Source organism: Onychomys torridus, chromosome 4, assembly GCF_903995425.1.
Source record: "Onychomys torridus chromosome 4, mOncTor1.1, whole genome shotgun sequence".
Taxonomy (NCBI): domain Eukaryota; kingdom Metazoa; phylum Chordata; class Mammalia; order Rodentia; family Cricetidae; genus Onychomys; species Onychomys torridus.
This window is the reverse complement of record NC_050446.1, coordinates 59630498-59653680: the sequence shown is the minus strand read 5'-3', so window position 1 is coordinate 59653680 and position 23183 is coordinate 59630498. Positions and strand designations below refer to the sequence as shown.

At 34.0% G+C, this 23183-nt stretch overlaps 1 protein-coding gene across 1 annotated transcript in view; it reads right to left on the bottom strand.

Annotated features, from left to right (window-relative positions):
* Positions 1 to 2684: 2684 nt before the first annotated feature.
* Positions 2685 to 23183, bottom strand: part of Fsip2 (fibrous sheath interacting protein 2) — an 84294-nt gene continuing 63795 nt past the window's right edge. The window contains exons 19-24 of the mRNA XM_036183289.1: positions 21074 to 21568; positions 11183 to 11274; positions 9429 to 9475; positions 6225 to 6268; positions 4061 to 4133; positions 2685 to 2821 (exon numbers count right to left, since the gene is read on the bottom strand). Of these exons, the coding sequence (XP_036039182.1) occupies positions 2685 to 2821; positions 4061 to 4133; positions 6225 to 6268; positions 9429 to 9475; positions 11183 to 11274; positions 21074 to 21568 (888 nt within the window). The remainder of the gene's footprint in view (positions 2822 to 4060; positions 4134 to 6224; positions 6269 to 9428; positions 9476 to 11182; positions 11275 to 21073; positions 21569 to 23183) is intronic.

Sequence of the window (23183 nt, the reverse complement as noted above, 5' to 3'; positions counted from 1 at the left end):
GTGTCATTAGGAATCATTTATCATTTTATTGACCTTTTTTTTCTTTTGCTTAGTCATATTACTTATTTCTGTTTGATATATATGTATTTCATTTCTTATGATAATTTTTAGATTTATTTGTTCTTACTTTTATGAATAATTGACAGGAAAATTGTTTTTTCAGCTTTTCTTCTTTTTTCAATAATGACATTTAGCTGTGTAAAATTCCTCCCTAGTGCTCTTTCTTTGAGTCCTATCAGGTCTGATTTATTAAATTTTGATTTTCATTTTTCTCAAGACATGCTTAAAATGCATTTTTGATTTCTTCTTTGGCTCAGTCATTGTTGAAGAGAGTTCCTGATTTTTGGTCCATATTGGAAGCACAAAGCTGATCCCTAATGTCAAAATACAAATGCATCAGTGGCCAGGATGGGACATATGAACTTGCCAGCCAGAGTAATTAATGGCAAGCAGGTAAAAGCAAAGCTTCCTTCTAGCTTTTATGTGGTCTGCCCAAAGTTCAGAATGGCTTTTCTTCTCCAAATAATCTGACCTTGAAGACCCCTCACAGAAATGCCCAGCAATTTGCCTTTGATTCCAGAACTCATACAATTTTTGCATATAGTTTCCTCATTATATTTCCTTTCTCCAAATCCCTTCTTTTACTTATTATTAATATTACTTATATCAATATTTTTAAAATCCTAATTAACACTTTTAATATCTATGTTATTAAATTTCTGTCAATACAAACCCAGACATATCTGGGAAGAGGAAATGTTAGTTTAAAAAATGTCTCTGTAAGATTGGTCTGTAGGCAAGTCTTGATTATTGATTTATATGGATGGACCCAGATCACTGTGGACAATGCCACTGCTGGGCAAGTGTGGGGTGTTTACCCACCAACCCCACAGTTCCCTGAGTTTTCTTGAGTGAGAGCAGCAGGAAATATTAGATAGAAGGATTTAGAATGTGGAGATAAACAGATAGAAAATATAGGATAGCCTTGAGAGGGCCTGGAACCTATTCCAAAGGGCCCTGACTATCTCTGCCCTAGAGTATTTATAGCAACGCCAAGGGCTGGAGGAAAAAACCTTCCCCCAGCACAGCCAAGTGGAGACCATCTCAGACACCTGCACTCAGGCCCATGGTCCAATCATCCCCTTTATGCAGACCTGCTGGGTAAAGTCACTAGGAACCTGAAAATGGGCTCCCACAGGCAAGGGGGTCCTGGGTTGTATAAGAAAGTACATTAAGTAAACCCTGAGGAGCAAGCCAGTAAGAAGGATTCCTCCATAGATTCTGTTATAATTCCTGTTTCTGTGTCTCTGCTCTTGACGTCTCTTTCTATGTTGGACTGTTAGCCTAAGAGTTACAAGCTATAAAAACCACTTTCCTTTCTAAGTTGTTCTTGGTCATGATGTTTATCAAAACAAAAGAAGCCTAGCCATGGAAGTACCTTAGTTTCTTTTCTAACTTTACAGTGATTAAAAATAAAAGTTCAGAAATAACACTTCATAGGTAATGAGACTAATATGAACTGCTGAGATATGAGCTATCTGAATGGGTCTTAGACAGTGGACAGCCTGGTTCATAATGTTGTTGTATAACTCATATTGGCTTTGTCATCTACTTGATAACCATTGTAATTATATGTCTCCTAAAATCTTAAAAGAAAAAAAATCACATTCAGTTATTTCAGGTACTTTGGGTTGCTTGTTTTATTAATTAAAATTTTAGTCACTTGCTGTCACAGCATATAGCTAATTACTAAGTTTAAAGTCTTATTGTAATTCCCATAGAAAATACTTATTATACCCAGAAGTTGAATCATTGATACTTGTGGTGTATATAGAAAATGGCTATAAAGATAGCTCAGATTACTTTTTAAGTTTACAATAAAGAAATGATAGCTTCTTTAAGAGACAAATAGTTTTACTCTAATTTAAACACAATACACACACACACACACACACACACACAATATATATATATATATATATATATATATATATATATATATATATATATATATATATATATATATATGGAACACTGTTGAAAAGAGGGCAGAAAGGCTGTAGGAGCCAAAGAAACAGGGAATCTGCTGTGAGGCTGTGTCTCCTGGTAACTTCAGAAGTTACACTCATAAAGTTTCATCTACATGACTGCCCAAACATGAGCTGAACAGGAACAACAACAATAAACATCCTAACGTGGAAGGGAGAAAGAATTCAAGGCTTCAGCCCTTCACCAAGAACCATAGGTGATTAAGGAATGCTAATAGCAGGAGACATAGACTTCCTAAGGACAGAGCATACTAATTGCTTATTCAATATCAAGTGGTCAGCCCTGAAATTATTCATACAAGTAACGTTATATAGAGAGGACAGGTTATTGATATGAATATATATTTATGTCTATATGCATGTAACAACAATTGATAAGAAAAGGACATGAATTTGAAAGAGAGCAAGGAGGTGTATATGGGAGGGTTTAGAAGGAGAAAAGGGAAGGGGGCAATGATGTGATTATAATCTAAAATAAAATATTGAAAAATTAATTTTATTAAAATGCAAACCTTTACTATACCTTTAATTAAAGTATATATTTTAAGTTGAATTAGTATAATAATTGGACAGTATGTTCTACTTTAAATATCATTTATTTTATAGGGAATCACAATTTTATCAAGTGGAGACACTCTAGTGCTTATCTTGGTGGGGTGGTGAGGACGACTTTGGAATACTGTCGCTAGATCGGGAGAACACCTTTGACAGAGTTGAAGATACCTTTGCCAGTACTTTAGATCCTTGCTTGGAAATAGTGTTCCTGGATGTTTCTGTGGAAAAAAGATGATATTAATGAACTGAGAGATAATTGAAGTGGTTAAATTACAGCAATGATTTAGAATTCAGAAGTTGGCATTTGTAATTTAATCTATGTTTTCTTTTGACTTTTTCTGCTCCCCTAAGGAATCATGCAGAGCAATGTCTTCATTTATGGACTATGAACTCTGGTGAGGTTAAAGACCTTGCTCGAGATAATGCAGACAAAATGAGTCTAAGCTAGGAACATGCTTCAGCAATTTTATCTCTCCTGGTACAGTAGTGTCCACTTGTTCTTGAGGCATCTCCAAGTGTGAAAAGTCCACTTTTTGTCCCTCCTGAAAACTACTTGGAAATGCCTAATGAGCTGAACATGGAGATACATTTCAGTGCTCTGTCTGTGGCTTCTATTTTATAGTGCTCAAGTGTAAGAAGACATATATTAAAATGCTGTCGTTCCTCTATTTTGTGTAAATTTACTTTTGAAAGTCCATAGGTGTATTTGTCAAGTAAGATATGATGTACAGATAAAGAAAATGTCAGTATTTGGATTCAGTTTTCTGTATCAGCTATTAGTAGCCCAAGTCTTTTAGCCAATATCTCCATTTACAGTAATTTGTAATAGAACTTGAAAATACATAAGATGTTAAAACTCAACATTTTCCTAACTGCAATATATAATTTCAAAAGTCAGGAATCTTTCTTTACATATCTATACTTAGTTTCTCTTTTTCAAAAAAGAAAGAAAGAATGCCCTGAAAAGGCTGCTAGGAATCTAGCATCCAGTGACCAATGGGTCATCCAGTTCCACTAATTCAGTCCTATTCCACTTCTATTACATCATCCATCTTGCTCAGAAAGCCATACTTTCCTGTGAACCATGCTGCTTCTGAATGACCACAGGCCCTAAAAATCCGGGGATCAATGTAGCTCAGCAGCTATGTGACTTTGGATAACTCATGGTTTTTCTCCTCAATTATTCCCATTTCATTCTTTGGTAACCAATGGATATCTGTGGCCTCACAAATGTTAGTTACACCATCTGTTACCCCTTGGTGTACAACATTAGAGACAATTTACATAATAACCTCTAGATTTTATACAAATGGTATCATTATTATTTCAATCCCATATTAATAATGTGCAAGACAAGGGCCACTCATCCTAGAAAGATAAATGATAAAAATGTCTGCATTCTCAATAATAGTAAGAGTTTTACTTCATTTGTGTTTAAAAGTTACTGCATTTTGTACCTGAAATGTGTTCCTTTGAGGGATGTTTACTACTGCTGGCCATACATTTTGATCCTTCAAAGATGGTGACAAACTGCCAAGACAAATTAGAATACTTAATCTTTGGACAGTCAAGATTACATATGCCAAGAAATACCCAAATATATATCTACCATTACACAATTCCATGCAAGTGAAATCTGTACTCTTCCACTTCATATAAGCCCGATCTAAGACTCAGGCAGGTGAACTTTGCCATTTATAGGATTGAGGATTTGTCTTTATGATAGGTGATGACCTTGACTATAACCACAGGACAACTAAAGGCTGAGCCCTGTTGACTCTTAGAAAATGTCAGCTATTTGCCTACCTCTTCCTATAGAACTAAACAGAGAATTCTCAACAGAGGAAATTCAAATGGCTGAAAGACATTTAAGGAATTGCTCAACATCCCTAATTATCTGGGACAAAACGACTCTGAGATACCACCTTACACCTGTCAGAATGGCTATGATCAAAAATACAGAAGACAGCTTATGCTGGAGAGGATGTGGAGCAAGGGGAACTCTCCTCCTCTGCTGGTGGGAATGCAAGCTTGTACAGCCACTTTGGAAATCAATATGGCACTTCCTTAGAAAATTGGGAATCCATCTCCCCCAAGACCCAGCTGTAGCACTCTTGGGCATATACCCAAGGAATGCTCAATCATACCACAAGGTCATTTGCCCAGCTATGTTCATATCAGCATTGTTTGTAATAGCCAGAACCTGGAAACACTCCATAGTTTTCATCAGTTTGCAAGCTTTATGTCCTCTGGTAAGAAAGAATACTTTTCTTTCAGAATTGTAGGTGGTATCTTGTTTCCATGACTGACATTGTCATGGTAGGAGGAAAAAACAACACATTCTCTACCACCATGGGGTAAGTATCAAGGTTTACTAAGCAAATTTCATCTATCTTTTCTTTCTATGAAATTTCAGAATTGTGGCAGAAAATTGTGAAAGAATGTTTAAGAAATAGTATTGACTGCTCTTTGAGATTTGATTTCCCATTCTAAACTTTTACTATTTTCAGATCCTCACTATTGTCCACAGTTTTCAGTTGTAATAAACTAATGTATATGTGTGAGTGAAGGGTGCTCATGTAACTTTATTTAGAAATTCATTGAGTAACAATTTTCACAATAGTTTGGGTATGGAGAAGGTAACAAACAAGGAAAGTACAACAGTGGAAGAGTGTAGACTAGCTAGGAATTCAGCATCAGTCAAAGACTATTAATGACTTTCAAACTAGAACTTCAGGGCCTCTCTTCCATTGACACATGATTTTATTTTCTGCAATGTATGAATTAAATGAGGTTGGAGATTGCTAAATAGATGCTTACATTCATAAATAAAGATTATGTTGACTATAGAAGGGACTGGTTTCTTTGCAAACTTGGCAAAAATTACTTTAAGTGTGATACAGATTTTATGATTTGGATCTGAAAATTGTACTATATTGTAATACTGGAGTGATGCTGAGTTGCTGGTGAGCTTGTACTTATGTATTAGTAAATGTGGGTAAATAATGAAATTGGATTAAAATAAACTAGGAAGACACGGTGAAAAAGAATAAAACAAAGAGAATTACATCAGTATCTATTAAAAGGGTTCAGGAAGAGAAACATTCCTTAGCCTACACCATGTGGTAGTTAGCTGTATGTGAAGAGTCAATCTATAGAAACATGGAAACATGGGTGAAACTAGGTATTCATAGCCTTCTTGACTCATCTTTGAAGTTACCCTAAATGTCCTGTCTCCATCTACCACATCATCACTGGACCGTTAACCCTAGGCAGAATCAAGTAACTCACACCTTTAGGCTTTTCTTCAGAATCAGCACAAGCTATTAATGGAATTGTAGTTAGGTACTGAGAATCAGTGGCTTATTCTACTCACCCCAAAAATGAATTCTTATTAAAATCCAAGGATCAAATACTTTCCTAAGGGATATTTTTTTTTTAGATATTAAGGACAGTTCTCATTCAGATGGGGAGATCTGAATGTGAAGTGATTGTGAATAAGGCAGTGTTGTCTGATGTTCTTCATTAATGCCACTCAGGCTTTGACAGAATTTGAAAATTGAGCTATTTTACAAGCAAACCTCATTGTACAGAAACTAGAGGATATTGAAGAATATTTACCTGAACACTGCTTGTGTTTCCTGCTTGTAGTTTCTGAGAACTTTCTGGAAAAACCAGGAAGAAATATTTTTTTCTTATATATACACACACATACATTCATAAGCACACATACATATGTTGTTGATACAAATCCAGTAATTTTACCTCAATTAATATAACATAGATATACAGTTGTTATTATTTATAATGAATAGACAGTGAGAACAAATTTGAAACAAATAAGAACCCCAGAGTGTTAGAAGATGTACTTGTTTTCCACTTGGAAATTATGAAAGATGAGTGTGATGTGTCAGGAGAAGCAAACTCTGTGCTTTAGTAGCTATACAACTGTGCAACACTACTCAATCCTTGTGCCTGTTTTTTAATCTATAAAAGAGAAATTACTTTAATGATAGTTCCTAGGTGCCTTTTCAACTTTAACATGCTTTGTATTTATCTGACTTCAAAAAGGTAAGTGAGTCAGACATGGTGGCACACATTTTTAATCTCAGCAGAGGCAGTCTGATCTGTGAGTTCAAGGCCAGCCTGGTCTCTATAACCAATTTCAGTCCAGCTAGAACTACATAGAAAAATTCTGTCTCAAAAACAAAACACATAACAGAAATAAATAAGAAAGTGGTGATGTTTTGAAACAGGGCATCTTTGTTGTAATATTCAGAGAAAATCTAGTGGAACCATCTCAGATCACAAAGCTGATGGAGGTTCCCAGGGAGATCAACACATCATCAAAACACAAGGAAACAGAAATAAATTGACAAGCAACATTTTTCAGAGACACGTTTTTAGTGGGGCAACTAATCTGATGGCACAGGATCTCTGCCGTGTCTTAGCTTAGAAGAGGATGACAAACTAAATGTAACTTTTCTGACTCAGTATCCTCATACATAAAATGGGAATGAGACTATCTACTTGGACATCATAAGAAGACATGAGGAAATACAGCACATTCAAGTACTATGTACTCTATACATATGAAGACATCAAAAGCCATCACAAGTGAGTATTCTGAATTATCACTGCCAAGCAATACAGATTCTGGAAAAATAGTAAAGGAAAATCTTCAAGTAAAATAAAAATGATTGAGATATCTGACAGAATTTGTAACTTCACAATTAATTTATTGTATTTCTAAAGGATCTGATTCTACTTTAGATTGCACATGACTGCACTTTTTCTTTGAAATTATTGAGAATATTTGAGTTCAATATGAGGGCCAAAATTATGAATACCATTTTTTAAAATGTTTCTACAGTGCATAAGCTTTTGACTTCCAAGACTGTCTAGAAAGCTGTTTTGATTAAGAGGAATATAACAATTCCATTTATTTAAGTGGCTCAGCTATTCACACTTAATTGAAGTTTTGTTTTATATTGTATAAAACTAGGAATAAGTATGTTCAGCCTGACCTCCATTAAAATCTATACTGAATAATGCAATGGCTCACAGGTTATCTCAGCTTAAATATCAAATGGATGCCTTATTTTCATAACCCAAAGTGTTTTCACACGCTTTCTCCACACTCCTTTAGCTTCTTCTATATCCTGTAGCACTCAATATTTTTAACATCTATATGTCAATATGCTGCTTTAGGCTCCAGTGGATATCAAATCAGCAAGCTTGCATTCGATAAATAGCAGTCAAGATCAAATAATTAAAACACACTATTTTTTATAAAACTGCAGGGAAGAAAAAGAAAGTGAATATGTGGCCTACGTAAGATCACAGAAGACAATTTCCATTTCAGGGTCTGTGATCATAAGAGACCTCTCTTGGAAAGTGAAGTGGAAAACGTCTACAGGTGAGGGAAGAATAGGGCAGAGTAAGGGGAAAGGAAACTCCAGAAATCATGGCAAGTGAAAGTCTTTGTAGCATTGAAGGACAGCAAAGGTGTCAGGAATCAGAGTATGCTGGAGTAGAGGAAGCCACAAGGAAAATAGAGGAGGAGTTAAAAAAGACAAAAGGGGCAGTACGAGCTATTGATGGAGGGTCTTGTCACCATTGCAGTTTCTTGAAATTCTGTCATTAATAACATTGGAATGGACTTAACAACCTCTAGATTTATCTTATAGTCTGATCATTGGATTCTTCAACTCAAGTTACCATGTAAATTCCATAAGAACAAACTTTGTCAGTATTGTTTACACATGGAATATTATAACTACAAAAAAGTACTGTTAGGTGAATCTTCAGATGAATGAATGAATAAATGACTTGGTCAGTGACAATATCAGTAAAAAATATAAGAAATATGCATAATCCAAAAGTCAAAGTTAAACAAAACAAAATAATACACAAAATTCAATCACAGGGAAAGAGGCCTCATGTGGACTCTTAGACAGAGTTCACATGTTGGGGACTAATGTCCTCACCTCCTGCTAGACTGTCTTCAATATTGAAATTGAAGAATTGCATTAAGTAGTTCCTGGCTGGATTTTACAACCCATGATTTATAACTCGGGAATCTTAGTCATGATTACCATTATAATACAGATTATATGTTGATGCTGTTCAGACAGAATTATTGCTAACATTAGAGAAAATTATTTCTATATCCAAGTTGAGAGAAGTTGTTTCATGAGTGGGTTGCAGAGCAATAGTTGGGATAAACTTGTGGCTTGAATTCAAGGCCATGGTATAGTAAAAACAATCTCTATACCTCGTGTATATATTGTTTATTATTTAATCAGATTGATCTCCTGAAGTCTGAACAATATTGGAGTAAAACATCCCAAAAATATGGGAAGCACTTTGTGTAAGCTGATATTTAAAAACAAAAAAAAACAGTTCATGCTAGCCAGATTTTGATGTGAACAATTCGATTTTATGTTTAAAAGGCCTTTTGTATCTAAGAAGGGGTAAGCTCTAATACAAGGAAAGCATAACTTTTCAATGAGCTAATTAATTTTACTTCTAGTCCAGATAGAATTTAGCATAACAATACATGCTTCTTTATTTACAGGCAGATAGTTAATGTAAATTTATAATATCAGACTAAATTCCTATACGCATTTGGCTTATTTTAACAGCTGGATGAAATAGTAATGAATCACTTCATTAAAGTAGACATACTTAATGGAAAAGTAAATTAGTGTCACTTTCAAGTTTAATGATTAACATTTTCCAAGTAGGAAATAATTAAGTTATCAAAATAGTCAAAAAAGTTACTTTTTCATCAGTTTCTAAAAGTTAAGAAAAACATCCAACCTTCTAGTGCATTAGCCTTTGGATCTGGTTTAAACTCTTCTGCTTCACTAAAATAAAATAAAAGAGAATAATTTTTAATGTGTATATTTAACAAATGAAGATGCTACTGGTTAACAACAATCTACCATTCTCTACGTGGAAGCAAACTTGGAATAGTATGTTGCTGAAATTCAAAATTGAATGAGAATGATTTATGAATTACTTATATCCTATTTTATATTTATTATATATATATATATAATTGACAATTTTAGATATTTGCAATATATGATTTTGTGTCATTAAGCACATTTTCATTGCTATGCAAACATCATCATCTCCCACTTTTAGACATGTTTTGTGCTTAAACAATAACACCCATTTTCATCCTGAAAAATTACTTTTTATCATTAGGTTTTTGAATACTCCAAATAATTAGAGTTGCAATTATATTTTTCACTTTGTGACTTACACTAATTAGTTCAATATCATCCATATTCATGAATGTTGTAGTATGTGAGGATTTTCTTTAAATAGTAGATAATATTCAAAAGAATGAGACATTTTTTTTCTCCCGATTTAATCCATGATGAACAATGATAAAGGTTGCCTTTCTCATTGGTTTATTTTGAATCATGCTGGTATTGATACACATTCAGTACTATCTATTGCAGTAGCTGCTTTCAGTTCTTTGAGGAATATATTCAGAATTCCTGGGTCACACACTAATTCTATGTTAAATTCTTTAGGAAAGTGCCACAGTGCTTTTTCCACAATGATTTCACAATTTTATAATTTACCATCAGTGCATAAAGGTTTCAGTTTCTCTCCATACTTCTTTTCTTTTCCTTTCCTTGCTCTCTTTTCTTGCTCCTTTCCTTTCAGTCACTGTCATGGTTACAAATGGCATCTTCTGAGATTTTGATTCACATTTCCTTAGGGGTTAATGATGTGGAACACCTTTCATGTGCTTTTTGTACAATCTTTTAGAGGATTTTTCTATTCAAATAATTTGTATTTTTAAAATTGTTTTTGTTGTTTTATTTTGAAGTATAAGGAGTGGTTTAGGTGGTGACCACGTATATGTCAATATTTATATATATGTGTGTGTGATGTGCTCTTGCATATGTGTGTATGTGTGTGTGTGTGTGTGTGTGTTGCATGTGTGTGTGTGTTTGATGTGTATAATCAGCAAATATTTTCCATTCCTAGTATTGATTTTTTTCATTCTCAATTTGTATTGCTCACATTGTCACAAAATAATATACTACTTATTCTACTTAATAATTTACAGTTTAACTTTTTGTTTTTATATTACTAGAGCTAGTTTGTACTTTTAAAATTAACCTCTGAGTATTCCAACTTAACATTTTTCCATGTCTTCTTCAGATTCCTCTTGTAAGGCAAAGCTATACACCTTTAGCTTACTTAACAAAACTGAGCAGGAGTCTTTCTGTGCTGACAGAACACTTTCTGCTGCTGACTCTACACCTATCCTTTGGGTTATAATAACAACTACAATCAATAACATATTAGCAAATATCTGATGCTATGACATTTACATGAGAGAGCAGGTATCTGAAAATATGTAGAGGCTAGGTAACTAGAAATACAGCATTGTATGGTAAGAGAAAACTTAAGACTTAGAGTCAAGGGATGAGAATTAGAAGTGAAGAAGGATTTGATACTGGACACTTGCTCAGCTACAGATTTGCTAACAGACCCATTCTTTAATCTCAGATTTCTAGATGTGTTCTGCATTAAGTTGTCTGTACCCAGAAAGGAGGTCTTCTTGGTTGTATGATGAAGTACTCATAATTCTGTGTATGAAGTAATGTGTTGGTTCAGTAGCAAGTCTTTCTTCTTTCTGTAAAATTTTAAAGCAGGTATTATACACGCAGAACTTGATATGTGCTTTTTCTCCCACTGCCATTTTTGTATCCCCATCAATAGAAAAATGAAAAGAAAGTTTTATAGATTACATAAAAATATTATTTTAAAAGGTAAAAATGGAGACAGTCCCTTTAATTCTAATTAAAATGTCTCTTCTAGTGTAAGTTTCTTAGAATTGGTTATGAAAAGATATTCTAAATTATGGCACTAGATTTTGAATACATTTTAAATGTAAAGTACAGATACTGAAGAATGTAACATTCTATTTTAAACTTTAAAATATTTTAATTACAGTTTATTGAATTAAATAGAAGAGCAGAGATACAACTCTAAGTATCCCATAAGCTTGTATGATCAGACATTTATCACATACTCTGATCTATTTGTTGAGAAATCCTGTGTTTCTGATTTGACTGATAGTAGATGTGTTTATTTTCTGAGGATTACTATAGATTTGGTGTTAGTCTAAACACAGAAGTATAAAAACTGTGGTAGGATGTTTAATTATGGCAATTGTCTCACTAGGAAATCTCACATCATATGATTTCCAAAAATATTATTAGTATTGACTTTTGGACAGGGCAAAACCACAAGGGTCATTGAGTATCTTATCAACATTGGATGGTTTGGATACAGTAACATGAACTGTACCCCATCACAATTAAGAAGTTTAATGGATGAATATATGTGTGATGTTTAAAATATTAGATATAATTTGTTACATTTAGGCAAGAGTCAAAAACTGTAAGAAAAATATTCACCATATAATTTATGAAGGTAACATCTATTAAGTGCAAGAAAATCTGGATTCAGACCTGTTGCAGGATATTTGATTACACTGTGAACCCAAGATTGCATTATTTATTGGAAAAACCTGTTTCTAGTTGTGGTTTGGCTCAGGCCTAGCCCACACCTTTAATCCAAGAGCTTTATGCTTGAATATTGTGAATAGGATTCAATAAAGTCAACCATAGGTCAAGTGGCAGAACAAGCAACTTGTTGACAGGAAGTGAACATAGGATTATTAAGAAAAAAAAAACCATAGAGGGTAAGGGGGAGTCAGGGGATGGATAGAGATATGCATAGGAAGTAGAAGGGAAGACATTGAATTTGAGGTTTTTGTTTGAGATGGCATAGGAAAAATGTCTTTTTCTGGAGGAAGAGGAAGGTCAGCCAGTGCATTCTCTGCCTCTATGAGCTAATAGGATTTCACCCCAGCATACGGCTCCTGAATATTTATTGATAAAATCAAGTATTTGAGATTTAGTTAGAAAAGCAACATTTGGTGCCCAATGTGAGGCACGACCACAGAGAAATCATGCCAGCTATGCACAAACTGAGAAGACATATTTGGTAGGTCAAATTGGAAGTCCTCAATGAGAGAGGTAAGTAATATTAAAAGGAAAAATATTTCCCATGTTAAGGATGGGAAATATCATAATATGAGGACATTAGGATCCTGTATAATGCTAGTTTATGTGACTTGAAAACAGAAGCAGAAAATTAAAAGATGAATTACTTAACTGAGATTGACATAATATTGATTATAATTACTATCAGCCTAGTAATTCACAATTTAGCCTTAGTCGTCATAGTGATATTTTGTGCCAAATATGAGAAGTGGATTGACAGAATACAAGTCTTAGAAAAACTTATAAATGAAAATAAGAAAAATACTCAGACACAGACAGAGGAATTTATACAAGAACCTACAGCACTACCACATGGTGAAACTGAAGAGCAGCAGCCCAAGAATGTTAGAAAATCAAATTTAGCTTATCCAGTTACTATATAAGAACTACCAGTAGATGATAGTCATCCCCAAAGTTATCAAGAAGTTAAAATGAATCCTATAAAAATATTAAACTTGAGGAGATTTAAGGAAGTGATTGTTTTATATGGTATGTATTCACTCTATGTGAAGCAGATATTAAATTCATGGTCAACTCAAAAAAGCATTATCCCCCAAGACTGGAAAGGTTTTGCAATAGCAATATTTAGAGCTATTCCTCAGCTACAATGGTGAAATGGTGAAAAGAGGAAGCCTGGGCCACAGAACAACAAAATAGAGCTGGGGTATTTAATATTTCCCAAGATAAGTTTTGAGATGAAGGTCAATATGTTGAGTTTCAAAGGCAGCTTGAATCTGATGATAATGCCTTGGCCTTGGTGTTAATGCTGTTTATCAACTTTAAATGCTTGGGACAAGGTTGAAGAATCAGGAAAGAGGCCTGAATCATTTACTAAAATTATACAAGTCCCCAAAGAAGCCTTCATTGATTTTTTTTTTTTTTGTGTGTGTGTGTGTGTGTGTGAAGATTGGCTTCAGCTGTAAATAGGATAGTATCAGATCCAGAAGTCAGACAAATATTAATTGAATCTTTGTTCAAAATGCAAAAGGACAATAAGGCCTTTAAAGGCAAGATCAGCACCAATAGATGAGTGGATTGGAAATATGACTGATATTGGATCTTACATTTATGATGTTACTCTTATAAGAGAAATAATTTCTAGAAGTTTTAAGAAAAGTCGAAGTGTCAGATGTTTTAATTGTGGTAAGCAAGGTCATTTGAAAAGGGATTGTAGCAAGGCATTCCTAGAAATGATGATTATTCTGTAGATAATCCAAACAGGCCCCAGCCTTCTGGTGTGTGCAGAAAGTATGACAAAGGCTGGTATTGCACTAATGAATTCAGATCAACAAGGGACAGGCAGGTAACCCCTTGCCATCAAAATGCCCTAAGGGGCCACAGGCCTTGATATAAATTTGGTTTAATAATTCCCTGTCAGCATTGGAGAAACTCATATATAGAACAATTAAGAGTTAATATATGTTGTTAAAAATAGCACTGATCTGGATGTAATCAAGGACAGAACAGCTTCAGTAAATAAAACAAAAAATTCATGAGAGACAAGAAAAAAGTATTTTGGCTAACTGCTGCAAATGATAAGAGACCAAACCTAAAAATACAAATAAATGGTACTGAAATTGAAGGTTTACTGGACACAGGAGTTAGATATAAATAATTTCACCAAAATGTTGGCATTCAAATTGGCTTCTTCAGGAGGTAAATATTCAACTTTAGGAATTGGAACTTTACCTCAAGTGAAACAAAATGCAAGATGGGGGTAGTGTATAGGGCCAGAAGGACAAATAGGAAAATTAAAGCCATATGTGGCTAACAGCAATGAATTAATTTATGGGGAAGTGATTTGTTGCAGCAATGAAAACACAGGTTAACATTCTTCCCATCTCATAAGCAAACCATAAAATAAAAGGTGCTTCTAAGAAAAATGTTAAAAGGTATTATCATGAAGAGTCACAGACTATTCAGGTTGTACATAAAATAGGACACAACAGCTCTTGGTTTTTAATAATACCAACTACCCTACCTTTAAAATGGTTAAATGACAAATCTGTGTGGGTGGAACAATGGCCTTTGACATCAGAAAAATTACAGGCACTAGAACAGCTGATACAGGAGCGGCTAAGTGTGCAAAACATTGAAGAATCAGCTAGTCCTTGGTATTATCCTATATTTGTCATTAAAAAGAAATCTGGAAATGAAAAATGTTAACAGATTTAAGTGCCATAAATAAGGTGATTTATTCAAAGGGCTCTTTACAACCTGGAATTTCCTTGTCTTTTTTATTACCTAAGGGAAGGTCTAAGGTCTATTATAGTGATTGATTGTAAAAACTGTTTTTCTCTATACATTTACCGGAACAGGATAAAGAAAAATGTGCCTTCACAGTGCCTACTTATAGTAATGTTCAACCTGTTAAAAGTTATCAGCAGAATGTTCTTCCATAAGGAATGTGAAAAGCCCCTCCTATGCCATTTTTTACAATAGCCATTCGAAATAATCATAAACAGTTTCCTTAACATAAATTTTGTCAATATACTGATGATATCTTACTAGCTGATTCAGAGACATATACCTTAGAAAAAAATTTGATGAAGTAAAGAGAATTTTGCCTTCATGGGGAATACAAATTTCCCCAGAAACAATATGAAGAGGAGATTCTATCAATTATCAAGGATATAAGGTAGGTTTATTGAAAATTTGACCACAGAAAGTAGAAATCAGGAGAGATCAATTATAATCTCTTAATGATTTTCAAAAATTGCTGGGAGAACTGGCTAAGGCCCACAATTGGATTAACTACTCAAGAGCTAAATAATTTCTTTCAAACCTTATAAGGTGATAAGGAATTAAATAGTTCAAGAAATTACCAGCTAAGGCTGAGAGGGAATTTAGTCTGGTAGAAAAGAAATTACAGGATATACATTGAGTGCCTGGAGCCAAAGCTTGATTGTTTTCTGGCTATTTTTCCATCTATGCATTCTCCCACAGGAATTCTTATGCAGAGAGACTATAATATCTTAGAATAGATATTTTAGCATACAAAAAGAGTAAAAATTCAAGATCCATATAGAAAATTTTTCTGAATTGATTTTAAAGGAAAAGGAAGATTTTGTCAATTAACAGAAATAGACCCAGCAGAAATTGTGGTAACTTTTACTAATGCAGAAATTGCTACATTATAGGCAGAAATAAACATTGGCACAGAGCTTGCAGTAATTTTTTTGGGAAAGATTAACAACAAATATCGCAAAAGAAAAAGACAGCCGTTTATAAAAAGAACTATTTGGATTCACTCTCATATAGTAAAAGGGACACCAATTTCTAGATCCCCCTACATTCTATATAGATGCAAATAAGTCAGGAAAGGCAGGTTATAAGTCAGTAAAAATAGGTAAAGTGGATCAAAGCCCTTATAATTCAGTTAAAAATTCAGAGCTATGTGTCATTCTTATGGGTTTTTTTTTTCAGGTATTCCTGGATCTCTTAATATAGTTACTGATTCTCAATATGCAGAAAGAGCTGTTTTACAACTCATTACAGATTATTCAGAATTAACTAATTATTCAACTACAACAAATAATCAGAAACAGAAAACATCCATTGTGTATAACACACATCAAATCCCACATGGGTCTACCAGGCCCTCTAGCTCAAGGTAATAATGAAATTGATCATTTATAATAGGAAATGTGCTAGAAGCCTTAGAATTTCATAATAAACACCATGTTAATAGCAAAAGTTTGAAGAAAGATTTTTTCTATCACTTGGCAACAAGCTAAGGAAATTATAAAGGCAATGTCCTAGTTGTTCTTTTTAGAGCCAAACCCCATTATCTATAGGAAGTAACCCAAAAGTTACCCAAAGAAATAAAACTTGGCAAACATATGAATTTCATTTTGCAGAGTTTTGAAAATTAAAATATGTACACCATACCATAGATATATATTCAGGGTTTCAAAGGTTAAATGCTTTAAGTTCAGAAAAGGCTGATTCTGTAATTACACATTTATTAGAAGTTATGGCCATAAGGGGGATATATGTGCAAATTCAGACTGACCTTCCTCCAGCATATGTCTCTAGTAAAATGAAACAGATTTTTTTTTGCATATTACAACATAAAGTATATTACAGGTATACCACACAATCCTACAGGTCAAGCACATATAGAAAGATCTAATTGTACTTTAAAAGATATACTTAATAAACAAAAAGGGGCAATAAAGACACCTTGAGATAGATTATACAGTGCTTTAATAACTTTGAGTTTTCCAAATGCTAATGAGAAAAGAATGACAGCTCTGGAGAGACATTGGATAATAATAATAAAAAAAACCCAAAACTATGAAATAAAATCAGTCTGTATATTTTAAAGATGTGTAGACCTCAGAATGGAAACAGAAATATGTGTTTCATTGGGGAAGAGTTTTTGCCTTTGTTTCCACAGGAGAAGAAAGGCAATGGAGAACATCAAGATTGATAAAGATTAGATTCGAACAGGGAGACCTCCTGAAATAGGAGAGATGCTAGTTCATCAGACAGCTTGGTCATTCAATCTAAACTAACGAGAGATGCTGCCAGCCACCGCCATGACAAGAAAGATGTAAGGTACTGGTAAGCCACGAGCCATGTGGCAAACTATAGATTAATAGAAATGGGCTAAATATAAGAGTAAGAGCTAGACAATGGTAGGCCTGATCTAATGGCCAAGCAGTTTAAATAATATGTGTCTATATGATTATTTTATATGTGGGTTGAGGGACTATGGGGGCTTGGTGGCACCTGGAGAGAAGCTCTTCAACTACAAATGGCGCCCAACATGTTGGCAAGAGTTTCCACCTAAAACCTGACAAAAAAGATTCTAAAACAGAGCTAAAAACAGCTTCCTAGTTGTCTCTCTCAAGTTAGCGGCAGCCTGCCGCTTTGAGCTACTATGGCGAGTTCTGGCGTGTGCGTCTGACCTGCAGTGTGGTGGGAATGAGGAATCTACAAGCAGTCCTTTACTCTGCTTCATGGTGGATATAGCCTTTGCTAGTTAAAAAAAAGGGGGGCTTCTGGGCTATGCACTACTTTGATAGAACTGCTTCTGATAGTTCATGGTACACATGGCTCCAGACCCAGAGCTGGCGGTAAACTAAAGACTAACAAATACCTATCATTTAGTAAGGCATGAAAAATAAAACCAAATAATGTTTTGAATGATAATTTACCAAAAGGCATAGTTGCCTGTGGTGATATTTTATTTGTGCTGTAACAAATAAAGCTTGCCTGGGGATCAGAGGACAAAGCCAGCCACTATATTAAACACAGAGGTCAGGTAGTGGTAGCCCCTGCCTTTAATCCCAGCATAGACCAATGACTCTCTAGAAATTATTTGTTTTCTAAATTCTAGAGTTACAATGAACAAAGGTCATGGTGACACATGCCTTTGATCTCACCACCCAGGGAAAAAACTCATATACAGCTCCTAATTGGTATGTTTGCACACTAGAGAAATCACATACCATATTTCCAGAATATTATAAAAACGCTCTATTAGGTTACTAGAAAGGCATATAATTTCCAATGGGCACAGGGACAAAGAGCAGCTTTTGCAACTGTAAGCTCTTCTTCATACATGCAACCCTGACCAACACTGAACCAGTTGATATTCTAATTATGGGTATCATATTTATTGGTGAACTGGCAACTGGAGACTCTTCATAAAGCAAAAATGAGTCCACCAACTTTTTCCTGTTGGCTTCTAATGCAAATACTTTCCATATAAGGAGAATAAGTATTATCTTGTTTGAGAGACAAATCTGGACATTTTTATGAGGTATGGAAAACCTTATACTCAGTCATTTCCAACCACTCTATGGTCATAATGGTGTCATTACAATGATGGATTGGATCCATTTAAAGCCAGAGACCTTCACAGGCTTAGCTATGTAAGGAAATGTATTACAGTGGAACTGGTATCTACCTGAATTCTTTTACAACCAGGGTATGGTAGCAAAGGGGTCTGTGCCTTTCCACACTGAGGAAGTAGCTCAGTTGCCCATAATGCCCATCCTTAAACCAATCACTCCTCTCCCAAAAGAGGCATCTATTGAATTGTGGGGACCAAGAGAATGATCACATTTGGCTAACACATGGTTTACTGATGGTTTTCGAGCACTGATGGACATAAAACTATTGGAAAGTGGCAGCCTATAGACCAGGTTTGGAATGGCCAATACTGAGGAAGGAACCACAAAATCAGTGCAGCACTATTGGCTATAAGACAAACAATGAGGAAAGCAAAAGGAAAATCTCTATCTTCTCCAATTTATGGAGTATGTGCAATGGTATAGCTATATGGTCATCAAAATGGAAAACCACTAACTCTCAGATACATGACAAAGATATCTGGTCATAGGAGGCACAAATAGAAATGGTATAACATGAAAAAAAATTAGCAAAGACATCAAATTTTACTTTGTTCTTACAGGCAAGATAGCCAAAACATCTAAAAATAATTAAATAGTGGACAATTTGGCATCATGTTTATTAAGACTAGAATACTAAAAGTTGCCAGGGGACAAATTCAGAATAAATCAGCAATGATAGATTATATATTTGAAAAACTTAAAAATTTACCCCTAAATAATAGGGGAAATGGAGAACCAAATTAAAACAAGACAACCCTATGACAATAAGTATAAGGAATCCATAGCCAGGTGTTTGTTCACGCCTTTAATCCCAGCACTTAGGAGGGAGAGGCAGGCATATAAGAATTACAGTGATTTAAATTTAAAAGCCACTTGCAAAAGGCAGACTGAAATTCAAATTGAATGTCCTTTGTGATCTAAAACTAAATACACTTAAATATTGAATTTACATATAAAGAAAAGGTGAAATATATGCATATTTATCCACACATACTGAGGTATATTTAGTTTCAAAATTTCAAAATAATTATTTTAATTGAATGATAATACATTTTTTGTTGCCAAAATCATTTTGGCCTAGGAAAGATAGAACCTGCAAAAAATAAAATAAAATAAAATAAAATAAAAAGGTACTCTCAGCATTTGAGTTGGGGTAGGGTTTTGATTTTATTTTTCCAGGAGAATAAAAGCATTCAACTAATGAATCCGGAGACTACTGAGTAAGTGAAACATTTAAAGTAAAAGGATGTATCATCAAGAGAAAATTTCCCATGAAAAAGAGTAAATTTGGCCAAGTGGTATCACCTACTTCCAGCTGACTGGCCTGAAACCCCAGCTCAGAATCCCAGAGTGTGACCCAAAGATCAGTTTTCGACTACAAACTGCTCAGAACAAATTTCTAAGTTCATATCATACTGACACAAACATTTTACAGAACTTTGAACACAAAAATGTTTAATCTGAAGTCTGTCAAATACAACCTAGCTGGACATTGTGGAAAGTTTGACAGATATAGCTTCATTATTGCAAATAGTTTTAACATGTTAAATTAAATAACCTTTCCTATTTATTTAGACAAAAAAGGGGAAAATTTTCAGGATATTTGATCATACTGTGAACCCTGAGATTGCATTATTTATTGGAAAAAATTGTTTCTAATTGTGTGGCTCAGGCCTAGTACACTCCTTTAATCCAAGAGCTTTCTGACTGAATATTGTAAACATGATAAATAAAGTCAACCATAGGTCAAGAGGCAGAGCAAACAACCAGTTGATAGGATGTGAAGACAGGATTAAACCATAGAGAGTAAAAGGGAGTCAGGAAGATGGATGGAGAGATGCACAGGAAGTAGAAGGGAGGGACATTGAGTTTGAGGTTTTTGTTGGAGATGGTAGAGGAGAAAGGTCTTTTCCTGGGATGTCAGAGGAGGAGGAAGGTCAGTCAGGTGCTTTTGCTGCCTCTCTGAGTTAGTAGGCGTTCATCTGGTCCCTTAGTCTTTATTGGTAAAATTGAATATTTGAGATTTAGTTAAAAATGACACAGACCAAATAGTGATTTTTTAAAATTGTTTGTTTTCAGTGCTGTGGATTGGACCTAGGTCTTAACATAAGTTATGCAACAATCTCACTTTCTACAGATCATTTTTTAACTCCCATATAACTTAGCCAGACATCTGGATCCTATTGACATGAAGTTCTCTATAGATATCCAACAAATATTTATAGCCCAAATACAAAATGGAATCTCTTGTTGAACAAATAAGGTTGAATTTCCTTAAGCAGTGTCTATTTTCCATTTTGCCTTCAGCTAGTAGTTCTAGGGTTTTTTGTATTAAATACTTAATTGAGTTTCATGCTTGGTTAATTATTTAACCTATGCTATATGAAGATAATCATTCAAGTATGCTTTGCTGGATAATCAAGGTACATCCCAGAACAGAATGTCTGAGGTTGGCTACTCTTGTAAGCTTTTGGGAATTATGTTTGTCACCTACCTTATATTGGAACTTGTCCTTAGAAGACAGTCCTTCTGCTAAGCTTTTGGAAGAGGGCATGTCCAGCTCAGCAACAGCTCTTTTAACATGTGTCTTCTTAAATTTCATAGCTTGATTTCCAAATGCTTCAATACTTTCAATATTTTCACCAGAAGTGGGCTGACAGCATTTGCTTAGTGCTAAGAACTTTCTCAAGCTGCTTGTGCTCATTGTTGTCTTTGGAGAAACAACCTTGGTTCCTAGAGGTTTCACAACTTCTTCACCATGACCTCCAGATATTTCTCCTAAGCACTGATGTCCAGCAACTTCTCCTAAAACAATTTCCTCTTCATCAGAAATTGCGTCCTCTCTGAAGCTACTTTCTGAAACTTTTTGACTAATATCATGAGCTACTAATCGAATGATCAGATCTTTTTTGTTATTAATATCTTTCAAAAGCTCTACTCTGGTGATATCAGGTCTTCTTATATTTTGAAATGAATTCCTACCAACAGCCTGAAATTGAAAGTACAATAAGTATTAAAAATACATATGTCAATATCTTTTCCAATATTACTTTGTGTTATAGCTATTTTTTATGATTTCTAACTTCAATCTAGCTAATATCTTCAAATTCCACTTACTGGTATATTTTCACTACTTTAAAAGAAAGAAAATCATATGCAACACTTGTTTGTATCTAGCATTATATTTACATTGAGATAATAATAATCTGTCATAATTTGTTCCAAATATCCAGTCTAACAGAATAGTTTATGCTTTATGTTTTCTTATAAAATAAACTTATTGTCTTCTATTTTTGTAATTTCTCTTAAAAATTGTTATAGAACTACATAATTAACTTTTTTGTCCTTAGTAAGTGATCCTATAGACATCTAGACATTAAATTTTAAAGAAAAGGCAAGACTTTAACAAACTCTACTTATAAAAACAATGTCATATTGGAATTGTGATATTCATCTCATTTTTTATTCCATAATTACATTCTTTGTCTTTTGCAAAAATAAGTAAATCTTCATTTCTTTTTCACATTCCACTCAAATCCCAATTACTATTTTTAATACAGAAGAATCCAATAAAAGGTAATTATAATTTAGTAACCAAATCACTCCATTTCTGTAGCCTTTGCTATATCACAGAAATTATAAATAAATTTAAAATTGTTCTTCAGCTCAACCTTTGCAACTTTCTAAACTATATTTTCAAGTGACAGTGTCTTACAAAGATCAGAAGTTTCTTGAAAAATTCAAAGCAATCTCTTATATGCAAAAAATTAGTAAGTTTATATAATCCAAATATATGCAATAAAGTTTGGGGATTTGTTACTGCAGGTGATTTAAATATGTCTTATTAGGTGAAAAGTACATTATTTCTAAACATAATATTAAGCCATGAGGCAAAGCCAAGTGCCTAAAGTATCTGACCTATCCTGTAGATTTTTTTCTGTCCTTTTGTTGGCAAAAGACAAAGTCATAATCAAATTGGCATGTAATATTTATGTGCTTTGAATTCCACATGGCTGCTGGTTGTTTATTGTTATTTTTGTTGTTATTACTACTATTATTATTATCAAATTAATTTTTCTCCCATTAAAGAGAAAATGGCATTTGTGTTTAAAAATTCACTGTGACCTAAGTAAAGTTGGTAACCAGGAAAATAATTTGTTAAGGATAATTCTATACATAATCCAAATTTATTTTAGTTATATTATTTTATAGGATATTAATAGTCATTTTACACTCAGGGAATTGCTTACATATAAATGAATACTACACAAAGTATATGCTAATATAGTAATGGGTACTCAGAAAAGAAAGAAAATTTTATGATGACAAGGACCATCATATGTTCTTTAAAAAGGATAAAAGAGATTAGAGGAGTATAAATGCACAATAATTTTAGTATTTCAGTTTGAAAATATAAGCATCTGCAATTCCAGCACCAAGAGGTAGAGGCATGACAGTCAGAGAGAGCTAGAGAGAGCCTGGGATAACTTTTTTGGGGGATACATGAACAAATGCCTGTTCATCTCAGACAGAACTCAGGGATATGCCAACAAACAAACAAACAAACAACAACAAATCAATTTCATCCAACTCTATCTTATTAG